At 40.4% G+C, this 26996-nt stretch overlaps 1 protein-coding gene across 1 annotated transcript in view; it reads left to right on the top strand.

Moving 5' to 3' along the window:
- VIT (vitrin) overlaps positions 1–26996 on the top strand; it is a 94426-nt gene that overhangs the window by 26284 nt on the left and 41146 nt on the right. Inside the window, exons 8-17 of the mRNA XM_082249454.1 lie at positions 2511–2561; positions 2678–2719; positions 4722–4778; positions 11913–11966; positions 16354–16422; positions 16511–16579; positions 18399–18467; positions 18548–18616; positions 20115–20186; positions 22484–22552. Of these exons, the coding sequence (XP_082105580.1) occupies positions 2511–2561; positions 2678–2719; positions 4722–4778; positions 11913–11966; positions 16354–16422; positions 16511–16579; positions 18399–18467; positions 18548–18616; positions 20115–20186; positions 22484–22552 (621 nt within the window). The remainder of the gene's footprint in view (positions 1–2510; positions 2562–2677; positions 2720–4721; positions 4779–11912; positions 11967–16353; positions 16423–16510; positions 16580–18398; positions 18468–18547; positions 18617–20114; positions 20187–22483; positions 22553–26996) is intronic.

The following is a 26996-nucleotide window of genomic DNA, read 5'->3' as shown; positions in this document are numbered from 1 at the left end:
GTCTGGGGGTCAACCAAACTTGTATCTGGTGTTGTGGATATCAGGCTTGTTGGCGTCTAGATCGGGTCTCACCAATAATACTCTTGGGGCGGCTTTCATATCCTCCAGGCTCAATAAAACAAAATAGTGCTCATAGTGAAGTAAAATTAATGTTTATTTGATGTCCCTTGATGATGCCCTGGAGGATGGGTGAAACGGCAAACCAACGACGTCACTTCCGCCCTCCGTGTAATGCACTCCAACTGGCGGCGAACCCGAAAGAGCATCATGATTGTCTATGCCTGTTTTTATCTACAAATTTGTAAGTTGCTTTGCATTTTGCTCAAATAAATCTTAATTTTAGAGTACTTCACTATGTGCACCATTTTGTTTTATTGAGCCTGGAGGATAATAAAGCCACCCCTAGAGTATTAATGGTGAGACCCGATCTAGACGCCAAGAGGCCTGATATCCACAGCACCAGATACAAGTTTGGTTGACCCCCAGACTGAAAAGCTGTGGGTCCACAGTGGCACGCACTTTACAGCATGTTTACATGAAGCGCTTATGCACCTTTTTAATGGAGTTTGGAGCACCTGAGCACATTATTTTTTTAGCACATTATGTTTATATGTTTTATTGGCAAGCGCTGTATTAATACAATTGTAATATATTATAGCTTACCTGTCGTTAGTTGAAGTGGATGCATTACTTTTTTCAGGCCTTATTTTTTTCTTTAAAGTGGTAGTAAAGTCTCACCTAAAACAAAAAAAAGGAAAAACTTCCACCCCTGCAAATTAAGGGCATGATTTGCTAGTATGCATACTAGCACAATATTAAAGGCTTACCTGTTAAATGAATCCCTCCAGTAGCACCTTGTCACTGCTGACAGGTATTCCATCTTCACCCAGTCTTCCTTCCAGGTTTGCACGCTCCGACAATTTAAATGGCCGGGCCACAATTACGTCACTCCTGCGCATACGCAAGGGAGCCACAATTGTGGCAGACTCAAGTGTGCCATCCATTGTGAGCGCAGTGTGCATGCGTGATGTCATCGGCCGCTACAGATGTAAATATATCCTAAACGGTGTACATTTAGAAGATATTCACTCTACCTACAGGTAAGCCTTATTATTGGAACAAATATAAAAGCAGACCTTACTACCACTGCAATATGTACATGTTATCATTTGCCATGTTGTTATGAAAATCATCTTTAAATGGAGACTATAATGTCTTGAGCTAAGTATACACAGATGAAAATTTGGCCGGTTCAGCAAGTATTGGGCAAATTTTGATCTTTGTGCAGTCCTTCCCATTAGATCAGTTTCTGTCGAGAAAACTGCAGTGCTGATTAGTGTATCTTGACAGCAGAGAGTCCCACTATCAGAATACAATGGCGCAGCATGGGGGTGCCTGCATCCACCTTAAGGTGGATACAGGAATCTTTCGTTCAGCCTGCTGGCTAAATGACAAAAACTAACAATGTGTAGCCAGCTTTAAAGTATAACCTGATGGTTTTCTCTATTGAATGTATTTGTTAAATAAAAAGCTTAAAAAAAAGGAAAACCAATGTAGTCACCACATTTAATGACTGTTAAGTTGCAATATATTGTTTTTTTATTTTTGGGTTTCGTTTTTTTTTACTTTTAGGATAATGTCGGAATGCTGCTATCCCCCGTACTAGCTCCAAACCTTTTTTCCATGTAATAAAGTTACAACATTTTACTACTTCAATAGGATTTGAATGTGTTGGCTATCGCTATGTTGCTATAAAAAAAAAAAAAACTTAATTTTATTTTAAGTTCATAATTACCTGTGTACGGGAAGCAATTTATTGAAAACAAAAGGCTTTCCACAATGATAATAAGTACTCAAAGACCTTAGACAGCCCAAGGTGGTAGGCTGGGAGCAGTTGAGCTGCAATATTTTATTCATGGGGAGCAAAAAGTCATATTGTTTACACAAAAAAATGCTGTAAATTGCTAATGCTGACATATGTTTACATGCCTTATTGATATCAGTGATAATTCAATATTATGTTACTTATAAATACACTAAATATAAAAAATCTTCAGTGCAGGAAGACTTATAAGGATGGCATATACACAGTAACAAACTGAAACCCCAATAATGGTAAAAGGTGACAATGTCTGTTTTATACCAAATTACCTCCACTCATCAAGCATTGCCAGCTGTTAAGACCTCCTTAACAATTTCATATTTATTTAGTAAGATAGTAAAAAGTACAGTAGTAAAATAAAATGTGCAGCAACCAATCACAACTTAAGCTTTCATGTTCTTTGGTAATGTAATCTGAAATCAAATTGTTTTTTAAGGATTACTACGCTTAGTGTTTCACATTACATTGCATTGCCTTGTTAAATAAATCTGTGATTATTTTTCGAAGGGCCATAATTATATTTTTTGTCTATTATCAGTTTATGGATAAATTTCATTTTTGCTTTGATTATGTAGGTTATTTTAAATATATTGCAAATTATTAATTCCACAAATTTTAATTTTTTTAGCAGCAAGTAACATACATCCAGCATACTCCTCAGTTGTTGCTGCTCAATCAAGTAAGTGCTTGACACAGAACATCTTGTCTGTGTACTCAAAATATTGAAATAAACTCTTTATAAAATGTTTGTGATGGTAAAATTGTGCATTGCACTGATTTGGGTTAATATTTTAGGGCAAGCCATGCCCGCTCCACAAGGGAGAGTTCCAAATCAAGGTAAACCTTTTCACATATTGTTCTAAAATGTTAAAGTAAAACTGTACATAAAAAACTAGATTCATAGTTTAAATACTTACAGTATATATTTTTTTGTATTTACTTACATTTTACAAACGCAACAGCCAGGCATGTAATGTACACAGTCCGTATTTAAGTGCCAGTTCACATATACGCGTTGCAGGAACCCTGCAAATCCACTTCGGGTTCCCGCATCGCATTCAAATAACAGGCAGTTCACACTGCCATATGCAAATTGCTGGGGGTGTCAATACAAAGTTAACAACACCCGCAGATCAGTTCACATATCGCAGTGCGAACTGTCAGTTCTGACATGAATCGGATCACATAGGTGTGAACCACCATGCGATCCGATTCTGCTGCGGACCCAAAAAAAGGGTCTTGTGCGTGTTGTGTCTGAATCCCAAGCAAATTCAGCCATACAATCTGTATGGCTGAATTTGCATCGCACAGACATTGGATGTGATTTTCAGAACAGTGCTCTCCGAATCACATGCAATGTCTGTAATCGCACTGATGTGAACCGGGGTTAAATCCCAATTCTAGGCTCTGTACTAACCCACACACAAAAATTACCCTCTTCCTCCTGAAGCCCCCATTAAGTATATGAAGTATGTTATGCCTTTACTTTAATATACTTAACTTTTTCTGATGGTCAGTCATGTGATGAGTTGGGTCCCCTTATGCTCAAATCTTCCCCATTGGGGGGCAGTCCTTGGAGATGAGAGAGTGGTTTAGCATCATCACTGCTCTTTGAATAAATGCACAATAAATGCAGGGTATCATGGTGATGCCTCCATAGGGGGCAGATTCATGATTCTCTACATTCATAGTAAAGTTCTCAGAAAATGATTGAGTGAAGCTGGGAATCATTCAGCCCAGAAGACTAAGGACATATTCTGGCAGGATAGAAGTAGGGGCAGCAGTATTGCAGCCTGAGCTGCTTTTTATAACATAATACTGCTGGGTGACACATTTATTATTTTTAAATATTTAGTCCAGAGTTGAGCCTGTCCCAATAGTTCATATTGAGCCTGTCCCCATAGAAAGGCTTAGGTCAGGCTGAATTTCCTCTTACCATAAAATGCAGAAGGCAAACCTCCAAATCTAAAAAGGGGTTAGAACAGACAGCATTCAAATCTAGTTTACAACTGATAAGGAGATCTGACAGCATAATACAGACAGGGTTCATTTTTGCAAAAATAGCTTTCCAGCCCCCTCATAAACAAAGAGAACTAGGAAGGACTTTTTTCACTTTTGGAGCTATCAGAAAACAGCATCTAAAAATGGTAAGCAGCGATTTTTAAATTTCTACTAAAGTTATGCTATTTGAATGAGAGCATGTAACAAATGTAAAGTGCGTTGTATCCCAATTTGGCTGCAGAAGAGGAAATATACTTGAGGCTCCGTTCACATCTAGGCATCCTGGAATGTGGGCAGAATCGCAGCAATACAATCGCGAAGTACAAGAACTTCTTTCGGGCGTCAGGCGTCCCACGATTCTGTTTGCGCGGCTTTACCATAATTCGACGGGCGACATTTGTGGCAACATCGCGCCGGGATCAGGGTGCCATTGGAAATACCAGGGATTGCACAGGCATCCCGCAATTTGCCATGATTCAGGATCGTGGGCAGAATCGCAGTGATTCTGGCCATGATCCGGGACGCCTAGATGTGAACAGAGCCTTAAGCATTTCAGCTTTCTTCTCCCACACCTCACTTTCACGCTACCATCCACCTGTCTAATGAGCAGGGAACTGACCCTGGAATAATATTGCTAACATAGGGAGCAGTAATGCTAAACCCAAAAGTAGCAGTATGATCTTACAGACTATCACACGCGTGGACAAGTTTACGTATACTTAGGTAGGTAAGCTATAAACATATACAGAGTTATTTCAATGTGTTTGCCTGTTACACTTTAATGTATCCAAACTGAAATTGAAACCATTCAGCATTGTTCATTGCAACTGTTTTAAAGTTGTCAGGTCACCAGCCACTTATGCAAGCAGTCGACAAATAACCAGGAGTAATCCAGGTAAGAACAACAATTAAAGCTTACAAGTAAATATACACCACCAAACTGTTCTAGAATATCTAAGTGCAGGAACCTGTTTTTTCCCCGCACAGGATTGTGAACCATGCGATCTGATTCATGTCCAAATTTACAGTTCACACTGTGATCTGCGAAACGTTCTGGGGGTGTCATTCATTTTGTATTGACACCCACAGCGGTTCGCAGAGGGCAGTGGGAACTGCCTGTGGGGGAGATGCGATGCGGGAACCCGCACTAGAATCGCATTGGTTCCCGCATCGCATATGTGTAAACCTAGGCTTACAATGTACCTTGCTTATTTTTATTTGCTCTGTTTTGGTCTGTTAACCACTTCAGCCCCGGGAAGATTTTACCCCCTTCCTGACCAAGCCCTCTTTTGCGATACGGCACTGCGTTACTTTAACGGACAATTTGCGTGGTTGTGCGACGCTATAACCAAAGGAAATTTACGTCCTTTTTTCCCCACAAATAGAGCTTTCTTTTGGTGGTATTTGATCACCTATGCGATTTTTATTTTCTGCGCTATAAACAAAAAAAAAGAAAATTGGAAAAAAAACAATATTTTTCACATTCTGCTATATGACCTTCTCAAAAAAAAATTTAAAAATCCAAATTTTTTAACATTTTAGGCCAATTTTCTGCTACATATTTTTGGTAAAAAAAATCGCAATAGGCGTATTTTGATTGGTTTGCGCAAAAGTTATTGCGTCTACTAACTAAGGGAAATATTTATTTAATTTTTGTTGTTTTTTTTTATTTCACTAGTAATGGCGGCAATCTGCGATTTTTTGTGTGACTGCGACAATGCGGCAGACAGATCGGACCCCTAACTGACATTTTTGACACTTTCTGGGGTACCAGTGACATTACTACAGTAATCAGTGCTGAAAATATTCACTGTTACTGTAATAATGACACTGGCAGAGAAGGGGCTAACCCTGTTGGTGATCAAGGGGTTAAATGTAAGCCTACGGGAGTGATTCTAACTGTGGGGGGTGTGGCTTCTGAGATGACCATAGAGACATGCGATCCTATATAGCAGGATCACATGGTCTCTGTGATCATCCCAGGGAGAAGGACGGACGACTGTGTTTACATCAGTCGACCGTCCTTCTCTCTCAGTGGGGAGAGATTGAGGGTGTCAGATGGCAATCGGAGCTGCCTGACACACACGCTGGCTTCCCCGCTGACGAGCTGGAGCCGGAGAACGCCGGCGGTGGCGCGCGCCCCCTAGACTCACAAGAGTGAGCGCCATACATGTACAGGGTTTCGCCCAGGAGCAGCTGCCTGCCGCAGTATATCTGCGGTGGGCGGTCGTCTAGTGGTTAATTAAACAATGAAAGCATATTGTTCAGCCCTGGAAATAATTTCATACTAGCCCCATAGCATTATTATTCCAGCCCAACAGCATAGCGTCATTATTTTCTTGTTCATAAAAGGGAAAACCATGCATTTTAAAGTACATTTGAAGAGTGTATTATATATAGATAAGACAGATATGAAAGCACATAGGGCTTTATATATATATATATATACTGTATATATATATATATATATATATAAGCGCAAATTCCTGTAAAAAGTGGTAAAAGTGCAGACATGGTACAGGGGGTGGTCATTGGCTGTGTGGACATGGTACAGAAGGAAATGTCAGAGGCTGCGGACATGGTACAGGAGATGCAGGGGCTGCGGGCATGGTACAGGAGATGCAGAGGCTGCAGGCATGGTACTGGAGGACATGTCAGAGGCTGTGGACATGGTACAAGAGATGCAGGGGTTGCGGGCATGGTACAGGAGATGTCATAGGCTGTGCGGACATGGTACAGGAGATGCAGAGGCTGCGGGCATGGTACAGGAGATGCAGAGGCTGCAGACATGGTACAGGGGATGTCAGAGGCTGCGGGCATGGTACAGGAGTTGCAGAGGCTGCGGGCATGGTACAGGAGATGCAGAGGCTGCAGACATGGTACAGGAGATGTCAGAGGCTGGGGGCATGGTACAGGAGATGTAGAGGTTGCGGACATGGTTCAAGAGATACAGAGGCTGCAAGCATGGTACAGGAAATGTCATAGGCTGTGCAAACATGGTACAGGAGATGCAGAGGTTGCAGGCATTGTACATGAGATGCAGAGGCTGCGGGCATAGCACAGGAGATGCAGAGGCTGCGGACATGGTACAGGAGATGTCAGAAGCTGCAGGCATTGTACAGGAGATGCAGAGGCTGTGGGCTGTGGCCACCTCATCCCTTTAAAGCAGGACACACATTAATTCTGTGGCTGATTAAGGTGGTACTTAAACTCACTTATTGCCTTATCTGCATTACATTAGCCTCAGAACCTGTGTAATTAATATGTGTCCTGGTTTTAAAGGCTGAGGTGGCAAACCTAATGGTACAGGAGATGCAGAGGCTACGGGCATGATACAGGAGAGGCAGAGGCTGTGGGCATGGTACAGAAGAGGCAGGGGCTGTGGAGGGGTCCTACCGATCTGTGAGGCGCCTTACATATAAAAATGGCACCGCCCGGCTCCATCACGTCACTGCGCATGCGCACTCTGCCTGAGAATGGGCGAGCATGTACGGCTTATCCGAGTAGCGGTGGTGCATGCGCAGTTGACATGGCGGGCATGCCGCAGCCATTTTTTTATGGGTGCCACTGCCCTTTAAGAAGCCCCAGGGCAGGGGGACTTGCCGGCCTACCAGGAAATTTCCCGGTAGGCCAGTCTGGCCCTGGGGGGCACAGAGCAGCCATAGTATCAGTAAATTGAAAGCTGTTGAAGAGAAAGCTGGCAATATGCATAGGGAGAGATTAGAGTCAGTTAGGAAACTGGTCTTTAATTCTGATCGCTAGCGCTTTGAGATAATAACAATTTTGCTGTATTTTTTTGCTTTTAGGGGCTTTTTGTTCTTCATTATAATGTGTGGTTGATTTGAGGTCACTATTAGCTGCTGTTTGTTATTGTTAAAAAAAATGTTTGTGCTGCAAGGTTTTCTTTTTCTAAAACGGACATTTGTTTCTGGGGGCAGTATTTTGGAGTTTTCATTTTTGGGGTATATATATATATATATATATATATATATTTGTGGTATTTGTGGTGCCTCAAGTCAAGGTGGGATTTTAAGGGCAGGAGTAAAGGGGATATCGAAGGTAGTATAGTAGGTAAAATTTATTTACAAAGTATGAATATAAATACAAACATTCATAGTGAAAATGGGTAAAGGCCCATTGTGCCAGTGAAAGAGGAAAAGTTCAAGTGTGATAACAAGTGACAAAAATGTGACTTGAGTTGATTTTGGTGATCCTGCTCTGCTGATTCTCATGTCAGAAGACCGGAATAGACGCAGAGGAGGTAACCAATCGGTTAATCCGACATGTTTCGGCCAACTACGGCCTTTATCAAGGATCTGTCACCGATTCTAAAATAATCAAAGAGATATATGGTATCAAGTAATGGCAATTTGAAGAGAACCGTAATTGTAAGGCAAGAGCGCACAATATGTGAGTACATACATTTTAGATATATGTCCACTTCCTAAGGTTGAGCCTTCCCAGAGTTTCTCCAGGAGCTACAGGAACAATATGCTGTGAGGGTGAGATAAGTAATTGACTGAGTATACAAGCAAAGGGAACCAATGGTTGACTAGTGAGTAAGGTAATAGTAATTACTTGCTGGGCAGAAAATTCTGGTCCAGGGATCCAAATTAGGATTAGATATATATCAAAAGCTTCCACATGATTGGTTCTGAGATCTGGTAAAAATATGGTAAAGTTGCCAAGAGTAGGTAATTTTATTAGAGTATGTGTGCATTTAACCATAAAAGTAATTTGGACTCATTTCCAGAAAGGTTTCCAGAGTGGTCCTTAGAAAACTTGGTAGGAGAGATCTAAGAAAGCTCTCCTCCAAGTAAAACTTACATTTTGATGTGGAAATTAGCAAGGTCACAGCATGAGGGCTCCGGGTCCGCCTTCTCCCTCGGTAAGAGAGAGACTGGCAGGCTCAGAGTGTTCCCCGGCCTATAAAGGCAGTCGCGCATGTGCAGTGAGCGCTGCGTGACGCTGTCTGGTATTGTCCATGCACGGTGTGGAGAGCGCTTGCGTGCAGCAAGAGCGCATCCCCAGAGACCGTGCGGACGTGCCAGTGAAGGCCGCCGACACGTGCGAGAAGCCGGATCATCCCCGAGGGGATGACAGGAAGGTACGAGACCGACCATACGGGTTCAAGTGCCCCGATCCATAGGGATTCGGGGCTACCTGTGCCGGGAGTTCATGGAGTCTGGGGTTGAGGCTTGAGAAGTGGATATAATATTGAAAATAAAAAAATAGTAACAAGGAAATAATCCCTAATAAGTAAATAAACAACAAAAAATAAATTTAGCAGCATAGAGTTTGCAGAGGAATTTTCTGTGGGAGAAGAAGGAAGGGGGGGCAAGGGGGGGGGGGGAAACAGTCGGGCTCCAGAGATTGGTCACATAGGAAGCAGTTGGAAGATCAGTGAAAAGAGGTCCATATCCTAGGAGTAAATCATAGTCAATTCAGATTTGAGGGATTTTACAATCTGATTGGGTCAAGATTGTAATAATCAAAATCAAAGGTGGACACAAAAAAATAATAAATTAGAAGATAATTAATATAAAAATAAATAAAAATAAAAATAAAAAATAAAAATAAAAATAAATATAAAAAGGAGAGTTTTTAGTCCGTATATATATATATATATATATATATATATATATATTTAATAATACATGTTTTAGAACGAAATAAAAGGGGGTAGAGCATGAGTTAACAAAGTAACAAAGTAACATCCTAATACATTATATGACAACCTGCACATATGCAGTATAAAAAAGAGCAACTCAGAACAATACAAAAATGTGTAATCTCAACATGGTTCAAAAAAAGATGCATCAGGTTATGTCACATCATGGCACAATTTTACACTGAAAGTATTGACCATAGATCAAGTAGCACAGGTTGAGCAGACAGAGCATTCACTTGCTACTGTCCATCTGAAAAAACTTCTGTTTGTTCTCAGCATGCTTCTGCTAATTTGTAAGAAAAAGAAAACTAGGTTCAAGAACAGTGTGCATCTAAACCACCTTACATTATATCACTCTCACTCTTTGACATTCAGTGTCAGTTGGACATACATTACTTATTATCCCTGATTAAAACTGTCCTGCTGTTGGACAATTCTACACTGCTATGTCGTCTATGATCTCTTAATTTTTGTAATAAAACAACATCCTGTACTCTTTTTCTCTAGCATAGTTATTTTTCTTAAATAAAATGTCCTACTGCTGGCCAGTTTTATACTTCTGCGTCATCTGCTGTCTCTTAATTCTTAATGCAAGCTTAAAGCGGAGTTCCACCCTATTTTTTCACTTTGCCGTTTCCAATAGAAGAAAATATCCTGAAAAAGAATTGGATAGTTATAATTTTGTTTCTTTTTTCACTTACCTGATTTTTTCTTAAAATTAACTTACCTTCCTTCCACTTCCCCCCTCTGCGGCCAAGGCCAAAGACGTCACTTCTCCCTTTGCATTGACTCTTGGGCGACGAGCGTCATCAATCCCAGGAGTCAATGGACCTGCACCGGTGTCCCTCGTCACTTCCGGTGCAGGCGCGTCATTCTCTGCCAATGGATTAGAACAGCTTTTGGGCATGAGCAGAACCCGCTGCGGGATGACGCGCCTGCACCGGAAGTGACGAGCAGGGCATTCTTGGACACAGACATCCAGGAAGAGGACACGAAGAGGACACTCCGGCTTCAGCTGCCCACACCTGAGGTGGCAGCGCTGGACAAGACATTTTCAAGGTAAGTATTTCATCCTGCAGTTAAGCTAAACAGGGGACAGGTCAGAGGCTATCGTTGCTTAAATGCACTAGCCCTGACTGTCCTAGGAGTATTTTTTGTTTAAAAAAATTTTTTTAGGGTGGAACTCCGCTTTAATAGAAATTGGCCATCAGCAAGAAAGTTTTGCATCTGCCTAAAAAGGACAGCCATAAAAAACTACTAGCCAATTCCTATCTAAGGACTTTTTACCCTCTGAAGAAAAATATTTTTTGCAAACTGAAATTAATCAGATTGGGGTGCTGCTGCTGCTGCAAAAAAAAATAAAAAATACTATTCCACAGTTTTCACAGCCAAATTTGTCCTGCAAGTGTAAAGCCTCGTACACACGCACCGATTGTTGGCCGACCGATCGGCCGTCTTTTGTCCAGTGTTGTTGTGTTGGTTGAAATGTGCTCTAGACTGCACACAAATTTTCTCGGCCAACAACAACCAACTTCAGAAGTGATGTCATGTGCTGGTTAACTTTCCGTGTGTTTTTTCTGCTCTGAGCATGCCCAGTCTTGCTCATCTGATGTTTGTCTGCCGAAATCTGTACTGACTGACGAAAAATCGGCCGTTGTGGTGACGGCCAACAAAACTTTTATAGCACGCACACCAGATTTTGTTGGGCCGAAAAGTCGCAGTCGGTTGTCAGAATCATCATACTAACAAGCCGACAATCGGCCGATCGGACGTTGGCCGAAAATTCACGGCCAACAATCGGTGCGTGTGTACGAGGCTTTAGCTGTGGCGGAGACTGTCTGTGAAAATCACATTGTTCCGTAACACCACATACAGCTGTAAGAATTTTCTCCAAGATTGTTATTTAAAGAATTTGTGTACTTTCAATATTGTCTTTGAAGTCACATGAAAAGGCCCCTCTACCTGTTATACAGAATTTCTATTTAGTATTTTTTTTTTCCATTGCTTCTTGTGTCTTTTTTTATAAGTAATTTTGTTTAAAAACCCTAACGAACAGAATAGACTTCCTAATTTTAGCATAATTGCATTGTTACCTAAAAATATTTAGCAGCTCACTGATTGACTTTACTGGTTGTCTAGAACATTATTTGCATCAAACTGATACTAGTCATCTTGCCCCAATATTTCATAACTCATAGGTTCTCTGTCTGTACTACTGAACTTTTTGTGTATCTGGTTTTGCTCTTTTAATTGTGCTGTCAGTATTCCATATTAAAAATTTGATTAAATATTTGGCTATTTTTACAGTAACTTAAACCACCAACAGACGTGCTTATTTCTGCCTTTCGCTCTTGACAGGTGCCAGTAGAATTCAGCAGATTTTAGCTGAAAAGGCAATTCAAGCAAATCCAAGTAAGTAGTACAGAGCATGTGAGTGTAAAATGTTTATGTAGTATTATATAACATCAGGAGGCAGGAAAGCAAACACTGTAAAATGTTATTATGGCACTCAGCTTGTTTTTATTTTTTTCCGTTCCAATAAATCCATTCTGAAGTTATTGAGGAGCTTTGTGATAGAAAGGCTGCCAGATTTGTGCAACACAAATTAAATATATATTAATCTAATAAACTGAATCCATTAAAACTTGAGAAGAAAGTTATGGTTTGCATTTAATATAGAATTTCCGGACCACAAAGAGGAATGGGAGCCTCAAATTTTGAGGCTCCAGCATTCCCTGCTCTGTCTCATGTGACCTTGACAATAAGGCAAAATGGGTCACACTTTGAAAATGCCAAGTGGTTATGTAGATTAAAATGTCATCTTCTCTGAACTGTTTTATTCATTTATTTTTAAAGTGGAAGTTGGAACTTGTGCAGGGAAAATAAACAGCTTTGCTTTAAATCCAGAGAATTGATGCTCCTGCGCTTGAGGGGTTGTTTTGTGACTTGGATAGCTGGAAACCAACCTCAGCTGGTATTGCCATCGTCCTGCTGTGCTGCCACTCTTAACCACTTAAGCTATTACCTATTTTGCGAATCGGCACTGCGTGATTTTAATGAACAATTGCGCGGTCGTGCGATGCTGTATCCAAATGAAATTGACGTTCTTTTTTTTCCCACAAACAGGGCTTTCTTTTGGTGTTATTTGATCACCTGTGCGATTTTTATTTTTTTGCGCTATAAACAAAAAAAAAGAGTGTCAATTTTAAAAAAGTAACAATATTTTTCACATTTTTTTATATGAAATTCCCCCCCAAAAAAATGTAAAAATCAAACATTTTAGGCCAATTTGTTTTCTGCTACATATTTTTGGTAAAAAAAATCGCAATAAGCGTATTTTGATTGGTTTGCGCAAAAGTTATTGCATTTACTAACTAAGGGAAAGATTTATGTCATTTTTATTGTTTTTTTTAACTAGTAATGGCGGCGATCTGCGATTTTTTTTTGCGGTACTGTGACATTGCGGCGGACAGATCGGACCATTGACTAACATTTTTGACACTTTTGGGGTTACCAGTGACATTACTACAGTAATCAGTGCTGTACATATGCACTGTTACTGTAAAAATGACACTGGCAGGGAAGGGGTTAACTTTATTAGTGATCAAGGGGTTAAGTGTGTCCCTAGGGGCGTGATTCTAACTGTCAAGAGGCGTGGCTTGTGATGTAACCACAGAGACATACGATCCTACATAGCAGGATCGTATAGTCTCTGCAGTTACACCAGGGAGAATGACAGGCGGCTTTGTTTACATTAGCCACCTGCCTTTCTCCCTCTCCAGCGGGAGATTGCGAGTGGCCGGCAGACATCGGAGCCGCCGTTCACACGCGCGGGGATGGCCGTGAACTAGCGAGGATGGGAGCGCGCCCCCAGCGGCACGCGCTCGCCCCCTACAGGTTTCTGGGTGAGTGACGTAGTACTACGTCGCTTTGCCTAGGAGGTGCTGACTTCCGCAGTTAATATACTGTGGGCGGTCTGGAAGCGGTTAAAGGGTCAGGGAAACCCAAAGAAAACTAAAAAGAAAAAATGCAGAGGGCGCACCAGCTAAGCGCATTACCTTTGAAACAATTTATTATTTAAAATCGTATGTACATCATACTCACAAAAGTGGATAAAAAACAGGCACAAAATAGAACAATAAGTCCACTGAAAATGTCCACTGGGCGTAGTTCGCTGAGCTATCGGGGGAGAAGAGCCTTGGTGAGAGAGGTAAAGAAGAACCCAAAGATCACTGTGGCTGAGCTCCAGAGATGCAGTCAGGAGATGGGAGAAAGTTGTAGAAAGTCAACCATCACTGCAGCCCTCCACCAGTCGGGGCTTTATGGCAGAGTGGCCCGACGGAAGCCTCTCCTTAGTGTAAGACACATGAAAGCCCGCATGGAGTTTGCTAAAAAACACCTGAAGGACTCCAAGATGGTGAGAAATAAGATTCTCTGGTCTGATGAGACCAAAATAGAACTTTTTGGCCTTAATTCTAAGCGGTATGTGTGGAGAAAACCAGGCACTGCTCATCACCTGTCCAATACAGTCCCAACAGTAAGCATGGTGGTGGCAGCATCATGTTGTGGGGGTGTTTTTCAGCTGCAGGACAGGACGACTGGTTGCAATCGAGGGAAAGATGAATGCGGCCAAGTACAGGGATATCCTGGACAAAAACCTTCTCCAGAGTGCTCTGGACCTCAGACTGGCCTGAAGGTTTACCTTCCAACAAGACAATGACCCTAAGCACACAGCTAAAATAACGAAGGAGTGGCTTCACAACAACTCCGTGACTGTTCTTGAATGGCCCAGCCAGAGCCCTGACTTAAACCCAATTGAGTATCTCTGGAGAGACCTAAAAATGGCTGTCCACCAACGTTTACCATCCAACCTGACAGAACTGGAGAGGATCTGCAAGGAGGAATGGCAGAGGATCCCCAAATCCAGGTGTGAAAGACTTGTTGCATCTTTCCCAAAAAGACTCCTGGCTGTATTAGATCAAAAGGGGGCTTCTACTAAATACTGAGCAAAGGGTCTGAATACTTAGGACCATGTGATATTTCAGTTTTTCTTTTTTAATAAATCTGCAACAATGCCAACAATTCTGTGTTTTTCTGTCAGTATGGGGTGCTATGTGTACATTCATGAGGAAGAAGAATGAACATAAATGATTTTAGCAAATGGCTGCAATATAACAAAGAGTGAAAAATTTAAGGGGGTCTGAATACTTTCCGTACCCACTGTATATATATATATATATATATATATATATATATATATATATATATATATATATATATATATATATATATATATATATATATTGTATATACTGTATATATATATATATATACACATATATATATAATAAACTGATTTATACTGTATATATATATATATATATATATATACTACATACTGTATATATATCATAATAATAAACTGATTGTATGATTGTAGTGCTGTTATAAGCATATCACTGCAACCAATATCTTACCTACATTGTATGTATAGATGCTAGAGAGAGCACCTTGTTTAAATAGTTACATAATTTGTCAGGTTAAAAAAAAAAAGACACAATTGTATTTAATTCAACCAACAGAATTGAATAGAATTCCTCCATATTCAGAATCCAAAACATTTTTTTTTCACTATCTGTGTCCCATTGCGGAGATTTGCCTTCATTTTCTGTCCCATAGCCAAACAAGAAGTGAGAGGAAACCCCTGCAAACTAAGGGAATTCCTTGGGGACCCCCAGGTCACCAGAACTAGTGACCCCATTGGAAGATTTCCCCTTCATCACTTTTCTGGAGACAACTCAAAATTTGGGATTTTCTTTTACGTTTACTTTCACTGATAATGGTAAACATGACAAAAAGAAAGGGTGAATCTCTTTAACAAGGGCACAGACAGCAATAAAAACTGACAGGTGTTCTAATCCCTCTCCACTCTATCCAAAACTTAAAAAAAAAAAGTTGTGCCTTCAGTTATACATTAATATCGAGTCATATATTGTGCCTTTAGAAATGCATCCAGCTCATTTATAAAACAATTTACTGAACCAGTCAAAACAAGTTATTGAAGAAGTCTATTCTACATTTTCACAGCTCTTACTGTAAAGAAGCCTTTTCATATTTAGAGGTTAATATTTCCTCCTGGTGTAAAGAGTACCACTTTGCCCTTTGCAATGATCTTAAAGTGAATAACATCAAGTCCAGTATATGAACCACATATGTATTTATACAAGGTGGCCATATTCCTTCTTAATTGCCTCTTCTCAAGAGAGAATAAAATCAGTTCAGCTAATATGTGATCATAGCCAAGGTCCTTGATGCCTTTTATCATATCAAATAGAACATGAGGTTACCCAAAATGGCTGTGTTTCTTCTTTACAGCAATACTATGAGATGGTGAATGTTTTCCTATAATGATATTTGCCTGTTCAGCCACACAACTACTCATTATTTACCCATATGTGCCCCCCCCCCCCCCCCCAGTTTGAGAAACACTAAAGGCAGCTCAGTGCTCAGACATAGCAACGTTGCATTGCTGTTCTGTAACTCTGTGAGAGCAATGCATATGCTAATTGTCAGTGTTCACTATGAGTTGCCCATAATTTTAAAATCAGTATGCTAGAATTAACACTGTTGAAAAGAATGTGTTGGGCTATCTTTTGAAATTTCCCATTTCAACTTGCAAAACCGTTCAAAAAAATGTTAAATGTGATTCAACGTTTTTACAGTTCTAGAATAACAGCTATAAAAAATATGAATTGTAACTGTCTATATTTATGTATTTGCTATCATCTATATTACCAAGGTGTGCAAAGACGTGACTGGCAAAGTCCTAGCCGAGGAAATGTTCCAGTTGTGCAACGCAGACCAGTAGGTATGATCACTTTAGCAGCTACAAATAATATAAATATGTAATCATCATCATTTGCATGTGCTGAATGATAATACTTTTGTCACTATAGTTCAAGAAAGAAGTAATGTAGCTCCAAATACTGGACACAGCTGGTCCACAGACACACGTGATGCTCAAGGTAATTGATTTAAAACTATTATTGATAATAAATATTAATATTTATACTATTAATAATTACTGCTTCTACTCTAATATTTATGATAATAGTTACTATATCTAACTAGAGACAGGCAATTAGGGAGTATTTCTGAAAAAAAGAATGTGTCAAATCAGCAACAGCTATTGACAGCTAGTACATTGAAGCATAAAGCAGAACTAAAGGCAAAACTTTTTTTTCTGTCACATTTTTTTTCACCATCTTTGTCCCATTTTGGAAATTTTCCTTCACTTCCTGTCCCATAGCCAAACAGGAAATGAGAGGAAATCCCTGCAAATTAAGGGAATCCTTTGGGGACCCCCAGGTCACCAGAACGAGTGTCCCCATTGGAAGATTTCCCCTCTTTTACTTTTCTGAGGACCACACAAAATTTGTGATTTTCTTTTACTTTCACTGTCAATGATAAAAAAAAGTTTAGCCTTTAGTAATACTTTAATGATGTATATTCTTCCATTGTGAGGTTTAGCCTTATTATCAGCCCATCTACTTTCCCCTGCAAGTGTCCTCTTAATCTCCCTGGCTCGGGGTTAACTTTCAGTACCAAAAGCGGTAACCCCGAGCCACACACAGGATTACCCCAGAATGTTACTCACCTTCCCTGCGCTCCCCCACCGTCCTCCCCGCCATCCTCCCAGCCGTCCTCACACTCTCTCCCTGCTCTGTGCTTTGCAGATGCCGGCACTTGCCTTCCGGTTCCCTCCCTGCGAGCATTGCGACGCAGGGGGTTGGAACCAGCAGCAAATTCAAAAATGTAAATACACAAATGACATGATACAAAGTTGTGATCTAACGGATTACACTTTTGAACAAAAAGTGCTTTTGGACGAACTGGAAAACAGCGACAGTAAAACGGAGTTACCTGAAGAACTGAGCGATAGCGATTCGTGGGAAAATTCGTCATCAGGTACGGAAAGTGACAACAGCGACAATTCTGATGTCTCTTTCTGGCACATAGCTTGTGGAATTTGGGAAGTATATCAAATAAATCTTCAGAATTTCAATCGGAGCGATGTGCAAGAAAGAGACATCAGAATCGTCGCTGTCGTCACTTTCCGTACCTGATGACGAATTTTCCCACGAATCGCTATCGCTCAGTTCTCAGTTGTTCAAGTAAATATGTTTCGCTGTCGCTGTTTTCTAGTTCGTCTAAAAGCGCTTTTGCGCAAAAAGAATGCTTTTTGGAAGCCATGGTCGTTCTCAGTTTTCCAGGCACAAAGAACTGGAAAAGCACAGGCAGGGCACTGGAAAAGGTTCCACCCCCCTGCGTCACAACGCTCGCAGGGATAGGAACCGGAAGACAGGTGGCGGCATCTGCCGAGCAGACACCGGGAGGAGAGCGGGAGGACGGCGGGAGGACGGCGGGAGGACAGCGGGGGAGGACAGCGCAGGATCGCAGGGGAAGGTTGAGTTTTAAAATGTAAAACAACAGATTTCCATGCACAACAATGTACCACTTTTAGCACAGAAATCCTGACATAATCAGACCGCCAGGGAGGTTAAGGCATTGCAACCAATCAGAATTATTTTCATTTGCAGTTTATTTGTGTTTGCAGCACAGGTCACAGTTAGAATGCTAAATCCTGGTTGGTTGTAATTAGTGAAAAACATTTTTTTTTACAGTTGTTTTCAGAAATTATCTCATTGCTTTCTTGCATGCTGGAACAGTGAACTACAGTATATTTCCCTCTCATTACTTCTCCTAATACATCAACTGTCACAAGCTACTAGTATTATGACACCATAATGGCTTTTTTGTATTCTTGTGAATGATCTGTTTTAGGTTCACAGCGACGAGACTGGCAAACTCCAAGTCGAGTACAAGTCCCAACTGTTCAGCGTAGGCCAACAGGTATGGTAATAAAAAGGAAAGTTGTGAATTATTCTGTTATAAAGTATACGATTAGCTAACCATGGTATGTATTTTCTTAGGTCCTGATACTGGTTATAATGCTCCCCCTGCTGTGCCTAACTGGTCTGCAGAAACACATGACACTGATGGTAAAGGCTGATTTTATTTTAACATACTTATTGGCTAAATGATACAGCTATTCTCAGCCTGTGATATTTACATCAAACATTAATACTGAGATTGCAGCAAGAGATATGAGAGACAGCGGTGGTTGAGACAGAGTAGGGGATGCTGGTAGTGATACTGATTTCATATGACTGATAATGATTCAACCCATCAACAGTGATGTATAAAGAGATCAGAAGGTGTTTATAGACATAGCTTCCTTATCTAACTGTAATCAACCAAATTGTGTGGCAATCATATTATATGTGTGGCTCTCTTTAGTTGTTAAAGTGATCGTAAACGATCACCATGCAAAAAAAACATATTCAGTTTAAAAAAGAAATGAAAGGAAAAACATTTTTTCATAGATATAAAAAAAATTATATAATTTTCCCTTTTTTATAAGTGAGCACATTCCCTCTATTCTCAGATGAATAAGAGCTGAGGAAGGAGAATCACCAGTACACTGAGCTTCCCAGTGACAGGCTGTGCAGGGGGGATCTCAGGAACAGTCCAGCATAGCTAGAGATCTGACCACAGTGTACTCTGCTGCTTAGTGTGGTCAGTTTTTCCATAGGTACTAGGAAGAATGCCAGGGACTTCAAACACAAAGGAGGCAATACTAAGAGAACAGGACACTTTTCCAGACAAGTACATGGTACAGCAGGCATATATCAGGAATATGAAATGTTGGGGTAACAAACGCAGTAAGGTCTTGTTAAAGCAGAGGTTTGGATATGGTTTTTATTGCGTAGTACAATGGTCCAGCGTGGACCAAATGTAAGTATGGATATCTTATACCTAACCACTCCTTGTGTAAGCTGCAAATCCCTATAGTTGTAGCCGCTACTACTGGTCCTCTGGGACCAGTGTAGACAGGTACAATTATACATAGTAACCACTGAGGATTGCTCGCACAGCACCTCCTCCATTCATATGAAGCCCTGTATTTTTTCAGTAAATACAAGGCATACTCTGATTGGATAAGATGAGAATTTTGATGTCACTATCCCTCCTCTCCCCCTGAACCCCCTAATTCTCTACAGTATCTAAGCCCCAGCTTTATCCTTAACAGGTCACACCTCTGGGACTGCATTTATTATAATATAATTTAATTTAATAACTAATACATATAATAACTGCAAGGTTGGTTTACTAAAGAAGTTGAGACTTCAGTTAGCAAGGTTATTTTTTGCATTCCAAGTATATATTTACTTTCTATACAAATGCTCAGTCACAAAAGTCAGAGTGGAGAACAACATAGGAGGAAAGTGTAATAGGACGTGAATTGAATACTCTAGCTGAGTTGGAACAACTGGCCACAAATGTTTAAACACACAAAAATAATTACAATTTGTAGATTTTTTTTAAAGATATTGCTTTCATGATGTTTTTCCTCTTAATCTAGATAAATAACACCTAAAACATGAATTTGTTTGAATGGACTATCCCTTAATATATTTTATCATGTCCATGTTTCAGTTTCACAGAGGCGAGACTGGCAAAATCCAAATTACCGATTAAATGTTCCCCCAGTACAGCGCAAACCAGCAGGTATGACTGATGACTGTTGAAATATTTTGCTTATTATTAAGAAGAGCAAACCTTAAGAACTGCACTTTCCTGCCATTTTATTCAATGTTATCACTCAAAAGTTCACCAGATTCATACCCCCTATTCCTCTAGTGTTTTCTTTTTCTCTAATGGCTTTTTTTTTTCACACTTTTTATACTAATTAACAATAAGCCTCTCAGCTCACCAGGTATAAGGGCTGATAATCCTATGACTAGAAAGCAGCAGGCCAGTAGCTGAAGGCGCAGCATAAGCAAAGGACCTACATGACTGGGTTTGGAAAAATAGGCGGGAGTGAACTAAGGGGTTAACGATAATAAGGGCTGAGAATAAATAGTGGACTTACTTTATTGGTGGAGGATAGGGTGGGTCAGGGTGTGGTCCTAGGGGTCTTCTGGTGGGACGTGCTGCTTGTAGCATGAGTTTAGTAAGGGGACAGCGCTGGAAAAGGTTCTCCCTCCCTCCCACCCCCTTTTTTCAGTTTTATCCTGGGTTTCCTTTTCGGGGTAGGATGGCGATGGTGTTGTCATGGCAGTGGGCAGAGGTCACTGGGTTTTTGAAGACAGGGGATGGTTACGTTCTTTGGAAAACGAGGGTTTAAGCCCATCTTTGGTATGGGTGTACCTGCCCTAATAAGTGTCTGAAGTAATATGGAAGTGGTTAAGCTGGCTGTGTCGGCTGGAGTATGGATAAACATTTGTCCCCAAGCTGGTGTAATTGTGGCTGGGGGACCCTGGTGACGCAAATTGGTGCCAGATACAGCCGGTTGGTCATATAAAGGGTGCATTCAAAAATCTTAAGACCTATTAGAAGAGCAGGTAGCTATATCAGGCTGTTTATGTTATGTTATGTTTTTTCTAAAAAGAATGTTATATTGTGCAATGAAGAGATTTATTATTTATGGTTGTTTAATAAAGGGGTTGCTATGGCCAGTTAAACCCAGAAATAAAGATGCATTGGTTGAAGTTATTTATGTCGGAAATATTGCTGAAGGGAAATGGCGGTGGTTGCGTAGGTCATGGCAGCCGTAACATTGGGCAATACCCCAGTCAAGTCACATGTGCAGATCTTCTACCATGTGGAAATCAATCTATATGATCTTTATGGATATGTTGACACTTCAAGAGTTTTGCCCAAAAAACAAGGGCCCCCTTTCAACCTACTATCTTTATGCACAAGTCTCAATCAATTTATGAAAGTAATTGGACTGGAGGATTCTGGGAAATATTCAAAGTTCAGTTCCAATGTTTTAATCACAGCTTTTAATGTTTTTCCTATTAAATAAATGAGAAATCAAAGTGGTACTTTGCACTCTACAAGCATGTAAACATAGCAATACCTTCACAAAAAGTAAATCAGTCTCAAATGCACTGTTTGTTTCACCCAAAATGTGCAGCAGAAACAGACTAAACAACTCTGTTAAACAGGCAATATGTCACCTCTTCACTGCCTGTTTTAACTCTGAAAATGCTGACACATGTTTAAGATGTGAGCACAAATTAAGATTTATTGCACTTGGTTGTAGGGTGGTGGTGAAGTGGCCCAATTCACTTGATTAAGTCACGTTTTTGCAGCGGTACTGCAAGCTGAATGTGGCTTGGCATATAATAATTTCTGTGGTTGCAATGCTTTTCTTGTATTCAGCCCCCCTTGTTCAAGTTGGTGGTTGGGGGCAGTATAACCGAAGCTCAACCACCTGGTTTTACAGCCCCCTGGCCACCAGTGTGAATAAGCCCTTACTAATAAGCAAACTTTAAATTTTTGCTGAAAATAAACAGCAAAATCCTGATATAAATCTGACACCACCCTGTTTAGCTGCTCTTGGATGCATGCTGCTCTACAGAGATCAGTGGCATGTGTCTTTCATAAGAATGGCAGGGGTGCTTTTTTTGTTCACTGGTTAAAACTGATTAGTTATTTATAGACTGGACTGTTTATATCTTTTCTTTCACTCCCCACCTTATTGGTCATGCCTTTGAGCAATGTAAGTGCAATGCAATTAAACTGCAGTGTAAACTGATAGCTAACAGAAGGGATCTAGAGCTTTAAGAATTAGGACTCTTTCTTGGGGTATCCTCTTCTTAACAAATTCTTCTAATGAAGGACAAGTAGTTTGATACCAGCATGGTGGAGGCTGGCACCCCTGGATTCTAATAAAATGTTTGTCAATTAGCATTAGCCATGATCAACCCAAACCACCACGGCAATCAATTTGCTCATCTCTGCTGGCAGCTCTATCACTAGCATGTTTAAATATTGATTTCTGCTCATATTTTCAGTTCCAGAAAGCAGCAATGTAGCAGTTCCTGCCGCTCCATTCTGGCCTGTAGAAACCCGTGATACTCAAGGTAAAGAATATAAATTTTCCAATATTTGTGCTGTTACTAGCATTATTACTATAAGTTGTGCTAACATCTTCAATAATTTACAGTATGCTAAATGCAAACTCTATATGTGTTGTATTCTGCTGTAAGGATAATGGCACAGATAATTAATACAGTGAATTGCATGTCTATGCATGAGTGAATTTGAAGTTTAATTAGGCAAAACCAATTAATTTGTGAACTGATAGACAGTGGGCAGTTCAATACCTACAGAGCTCAGAGGCCTTCCTGTGCATGCTCTTTTCTGGCTTGTGAGCCCCTTTCCCCATCATTACATAGATAACCTTATATTGGCCTTTACAATGTCCTTTTGTAAACAGGCAAATAAAGGCATTTATGTCCTGATGACACAACATATCCACAAGATTATTTTCCATTATGTGAGTATAAGAGGTACTTGCCTTTTGGCTAATTTCCTAAAGCAGAACTATAGGCAGGTATATAAAAAGAAAATTATTAATGTATACATGAAATACATTTTAAAATGCTGACAATACAGCTACTCAAATCCTATCTTTTTCATAAATTTCTCTAAATTAGTGATCGACCAATATAGGTTTTTCATTGCTGATGCCAATACCAATACCGATATTTTGGCCAATGCATATCGGTATCGGCCGATATTGGCCGATATTTTTGTAAATTAAAAAAACATTTATTTATTTATTTATTTTTTTGACAGATAATTTTGTGGAGGGATCTGGGGGTCTAAAAGCCCCCAAACCTCTCCTCTGCACTTAAAAGCATTCGAAACGCCAAGTTTGGCTGTTTTGAATGCTGTCATTTTTTTTAATCTTGCGCCAGACAGTACCTGGAAGTGATGTCACTCATGACATCACTTCTGGGTTTTTGCATGGAGACCCAATCAGAGCTGAATGTGGCTTTGATCGGGTCTTTGGCCGCCATGCAGGCTGGTTGCCCGGGTCTCCAGGTGGGATGGGAGACCCAGGCGAGCCGTGGAAGGCGGTGGGAGGGGGGAACGTCCCCTCCCGCTCCTTGTAATGACAGCAAAGCGGCTTCTCAGCCGCATCAGTTGTCATTACAAGACAGCCGACCGTCAGTTATGGACGCCGGTACCGGGGTGATGCCTCTAGCTGCAAGCATCACTCCGGTACATGCACTTTCCCAAAATATCGGCAATATCGGTAAGCTCCGGGGCAGATTCCGATATATCGGGAAAAGTGCATATCAGCCCTCGATGTATCGGCTTTGCTGATAATCTGTCAATCCATACTCTAAATCATCTAAAACTTAATAAATCAAGTATAAAGTGGGAGGTTATGTGTTGCAAACCATTTAGGCTCTATTATATTGCTCGGTACTTCCACTTTGTTTTGGTTTACAGTTTGAAGAGAGCACAGGGAAACAGGCCAACAAAGCACTATACAGTATATATTTAATTCTGTATATGGCTGTGTCACGCTTACTCTTTATGCAGGTGGTCAGACAACTATAGCTGGCTACTTTGTTTTTCACACATAGCAGCTCCTGTTCCTATAAGGCAAGCAGGCCTACCGGTACTCGGTTGCCCCCAGGACTTATACACAATGATATAGTGCCTGGTTACCACACCAAGGCATTCACAAACTGAGCAAAGCAAACAGGTACTGGCAGTTAGCAGACAGGCAAAGTGGTTCAAATACAGTCCAGGTAAAAGGCAGGCAGCAGTCAGAGAACAGTCAATATCCGATCCAAGGTCATACACAGGGAAATCTAATCTAGCAGAGCAGGGCAGACAAGCAGGCAGCTTGATCAGGTACTACACACTCTATCACACCCTATCACAAGCATGAGAGTGCAGATTTGGCTAGCTTATAACAGGTTTGGTCTCCATTCAGAATCTCAACACAATCAATCACCTTGCAAATGGACAGACAAGGAGAATGCCACAGCCAATACTAGGATCCTGGAACCAACAGCTATGACGTAGCAGGAGTGCATTCGCTCCTGACAGGCTGTTTTTTGCAGTGCCATGAAATGATTACACATACAAAAATAAATGCATCCAATGTACAAATACACATAACACTTAAACATAGACGCATTTAGGACTCACAGATGTACCTAAAAGATAACACATTAGGTATACCCAAACATGTTAGAAACGTGAGCACAAATTAGGATGCATTATTAGTAGAAATTATATTATTATTACATTATATTATTAGAAAAAATGGGTTTGCTTTTGCAAGCAATGCACAGTTTTTAATCATAAAATATATTAGTTATTGGTTCAAACATGTTCATCTTTTATATGTTTTCATCAATATTTTTTAAGATTATGATGTTCTCTCATGCCTCATTAACATGGGCAGTGGCATACCAGCAATTATATGCATTTATAAATGCTATTAATGCAAGTACTGATTTTGAATAAAGTAACTAACACTGCAGGTTTACTTGCTTTTAGGTGAATTAAATATAATTAAATAAAAAAAATAAAAAAAAAAAAAAAAAACAGAAATCTGTGCATCCAAGGGTATTTTAAATCATTGGGTCTAATAACATATACTTCCCAGATCAATATCTTCTGCGTTTAAATAAAATAATTGCAAGAGGTTTGTGTAAAGGAAGCCTTACTAATGAAGATTTTACTCATAAAGAATTTGATAGCCTGTGAATATAGGAAAGAAGTATAATTTAAATCTATAATTGTCAATATCTTACTACAGCTTTTTCTAATGTGACCTTATAAGTAATGTTTTCCAAAGTAGAGTTTGCAAAACAAAGTGGTTGTAAAGGCTGAAGGTTTTTTACCTTCATGTATTGTATGAATGAAGGTAATAAACCTTCTGTGTGCTGCTCCCCCCACAGCCCCCTAATACTCACTTGAGCTCCCTCTCGATCCAGCAATGTGCACAAGAGCCTCGGCTGTCCTGGGGCTACCTCTCCTCATTGACTGAGACAGCAGAGGGAGCCATTGGCAGTCAATCACAGTCAATGAGAGAGCGGGGGAGGGGCCGAGCTGTGGCTCTATGTGTCTTAAGGACACATAGAGCAGGGCTCAGGAGCGAGTATGCACCAGTGCCCCAAAGCAAGAAGCTTCCTATTGGGGGGCGCTGGTCAAGGGGGAGGAGCCAGGAGCACCGGTGGGTTAATCTTTAATACCACTGTAAAAGAACAAAATCATCCATCTTTTTTCCACTTGTTCTAAAGTAGAATTTTGAAGAATACAGTATATGTCAGTTGCTAAGAAATGATCATAGAAAAACCCTGAAAATGTAAAATAAGATTTCAAGATTTGTGTTTACTACATTAAAAGAAACCTGCCAAAAGAGAAATATCTAGGTTGCAATTACTAAGTTTTCTTATGGAAAATGCTAGCTGTCTGGTTGTTATGCAGAAACAGGAGCTTTAATACTTCAATTGATGCACACAATGATGAACATAAGGACTTTTACCTGGCTTTTATTTGCTGCAGGTCTGTGGGCCTGTGACCCCCACGAATAGAAGTCAGGCAAAACATGGTGGCTGCCAGTGCCAGCCATATTCTATCATGTCATTGTATTTTTCAAATGAAATACTGTATTTTAAGAAAACAGTGTTACATACATATAGTTACATAGTAGTTGAGGTTGAATAAACACAATAGTCCATCCAGTTCAACCTGTGTAGGTGTGTGTGTGGATGTATTAATTTCCCATACCCCTGAATGTTATGATCCTTGAGACGTACATCCAAGAGTCTTTTAAAAGTAGCCATACTCCCTGCAGTTATTATTGCCCTTATGGTAAAAAAAAAACCCTTGCGTAGCCTGAGGTCAAATCGCTTCTCCTCTAATCACATTAAATGGCCTCCTGTCCTCTTGCACTCCTTGCGACTGAATCGTTTTTTTTTCTATGCTGAGATCACCGTTGAGGTATTCGTAAATCGCTATCATGTCCCCTCCCAGGTGTCTCTTCTCTGTAAGCCCTCCTCATATTTTAGGTCCTCCAATCCCCTAATTAGCTTAGTTCCCCTTCTTTGGACTCTTTCCAGTTCCAGCACATCCTTTCTGAGGATTGGCGACCAGAACTGGACAGAATACTCCAGGTGTGGCAGGATCAGAGTTTTATAAAGTGGTAGGATTATAGATTTATCTCTGGAATATATCCCCTTCCTTATGCATGCCAATATTCTGCTGGCTTTGGCAGCTGCAGCTTGACATTGCATGCTATTGCTTAGTCTATCTTCAACTAAGACTCCCAGATCTTTCTCCATTCTTGATTCCCCCAGAGGTCCCCCCCCCAACGCGTATTTTGCGTTTATGTTTTTAGTCCCCAAGTGCAATACCTTACACTTCTCCACATTAAACTTCATTTGCCACGTCGTTGCCCACTCTGTTATTTTGTTCAGGTCATTCTGTAAGATTTCTGCATCATGATGTGAAGTTATTGCCCTGCTTTATTTTGTTTCATCTGCCAAAACT

This window comes from Pelophylax lessonae (genome assembly GCF_965119305.1).
Source record: "Pelophylax lessonae genome assembly, chromosome: 3".
NCBI lineage: Eukaryota > Metazoa > Chordata > Amphibia > Anura > Ranidae > Pelophylax > Pelophylax lessonae.
This window is presented reverse-complemented; position numbering and strand designations above follow the sequence as displayed.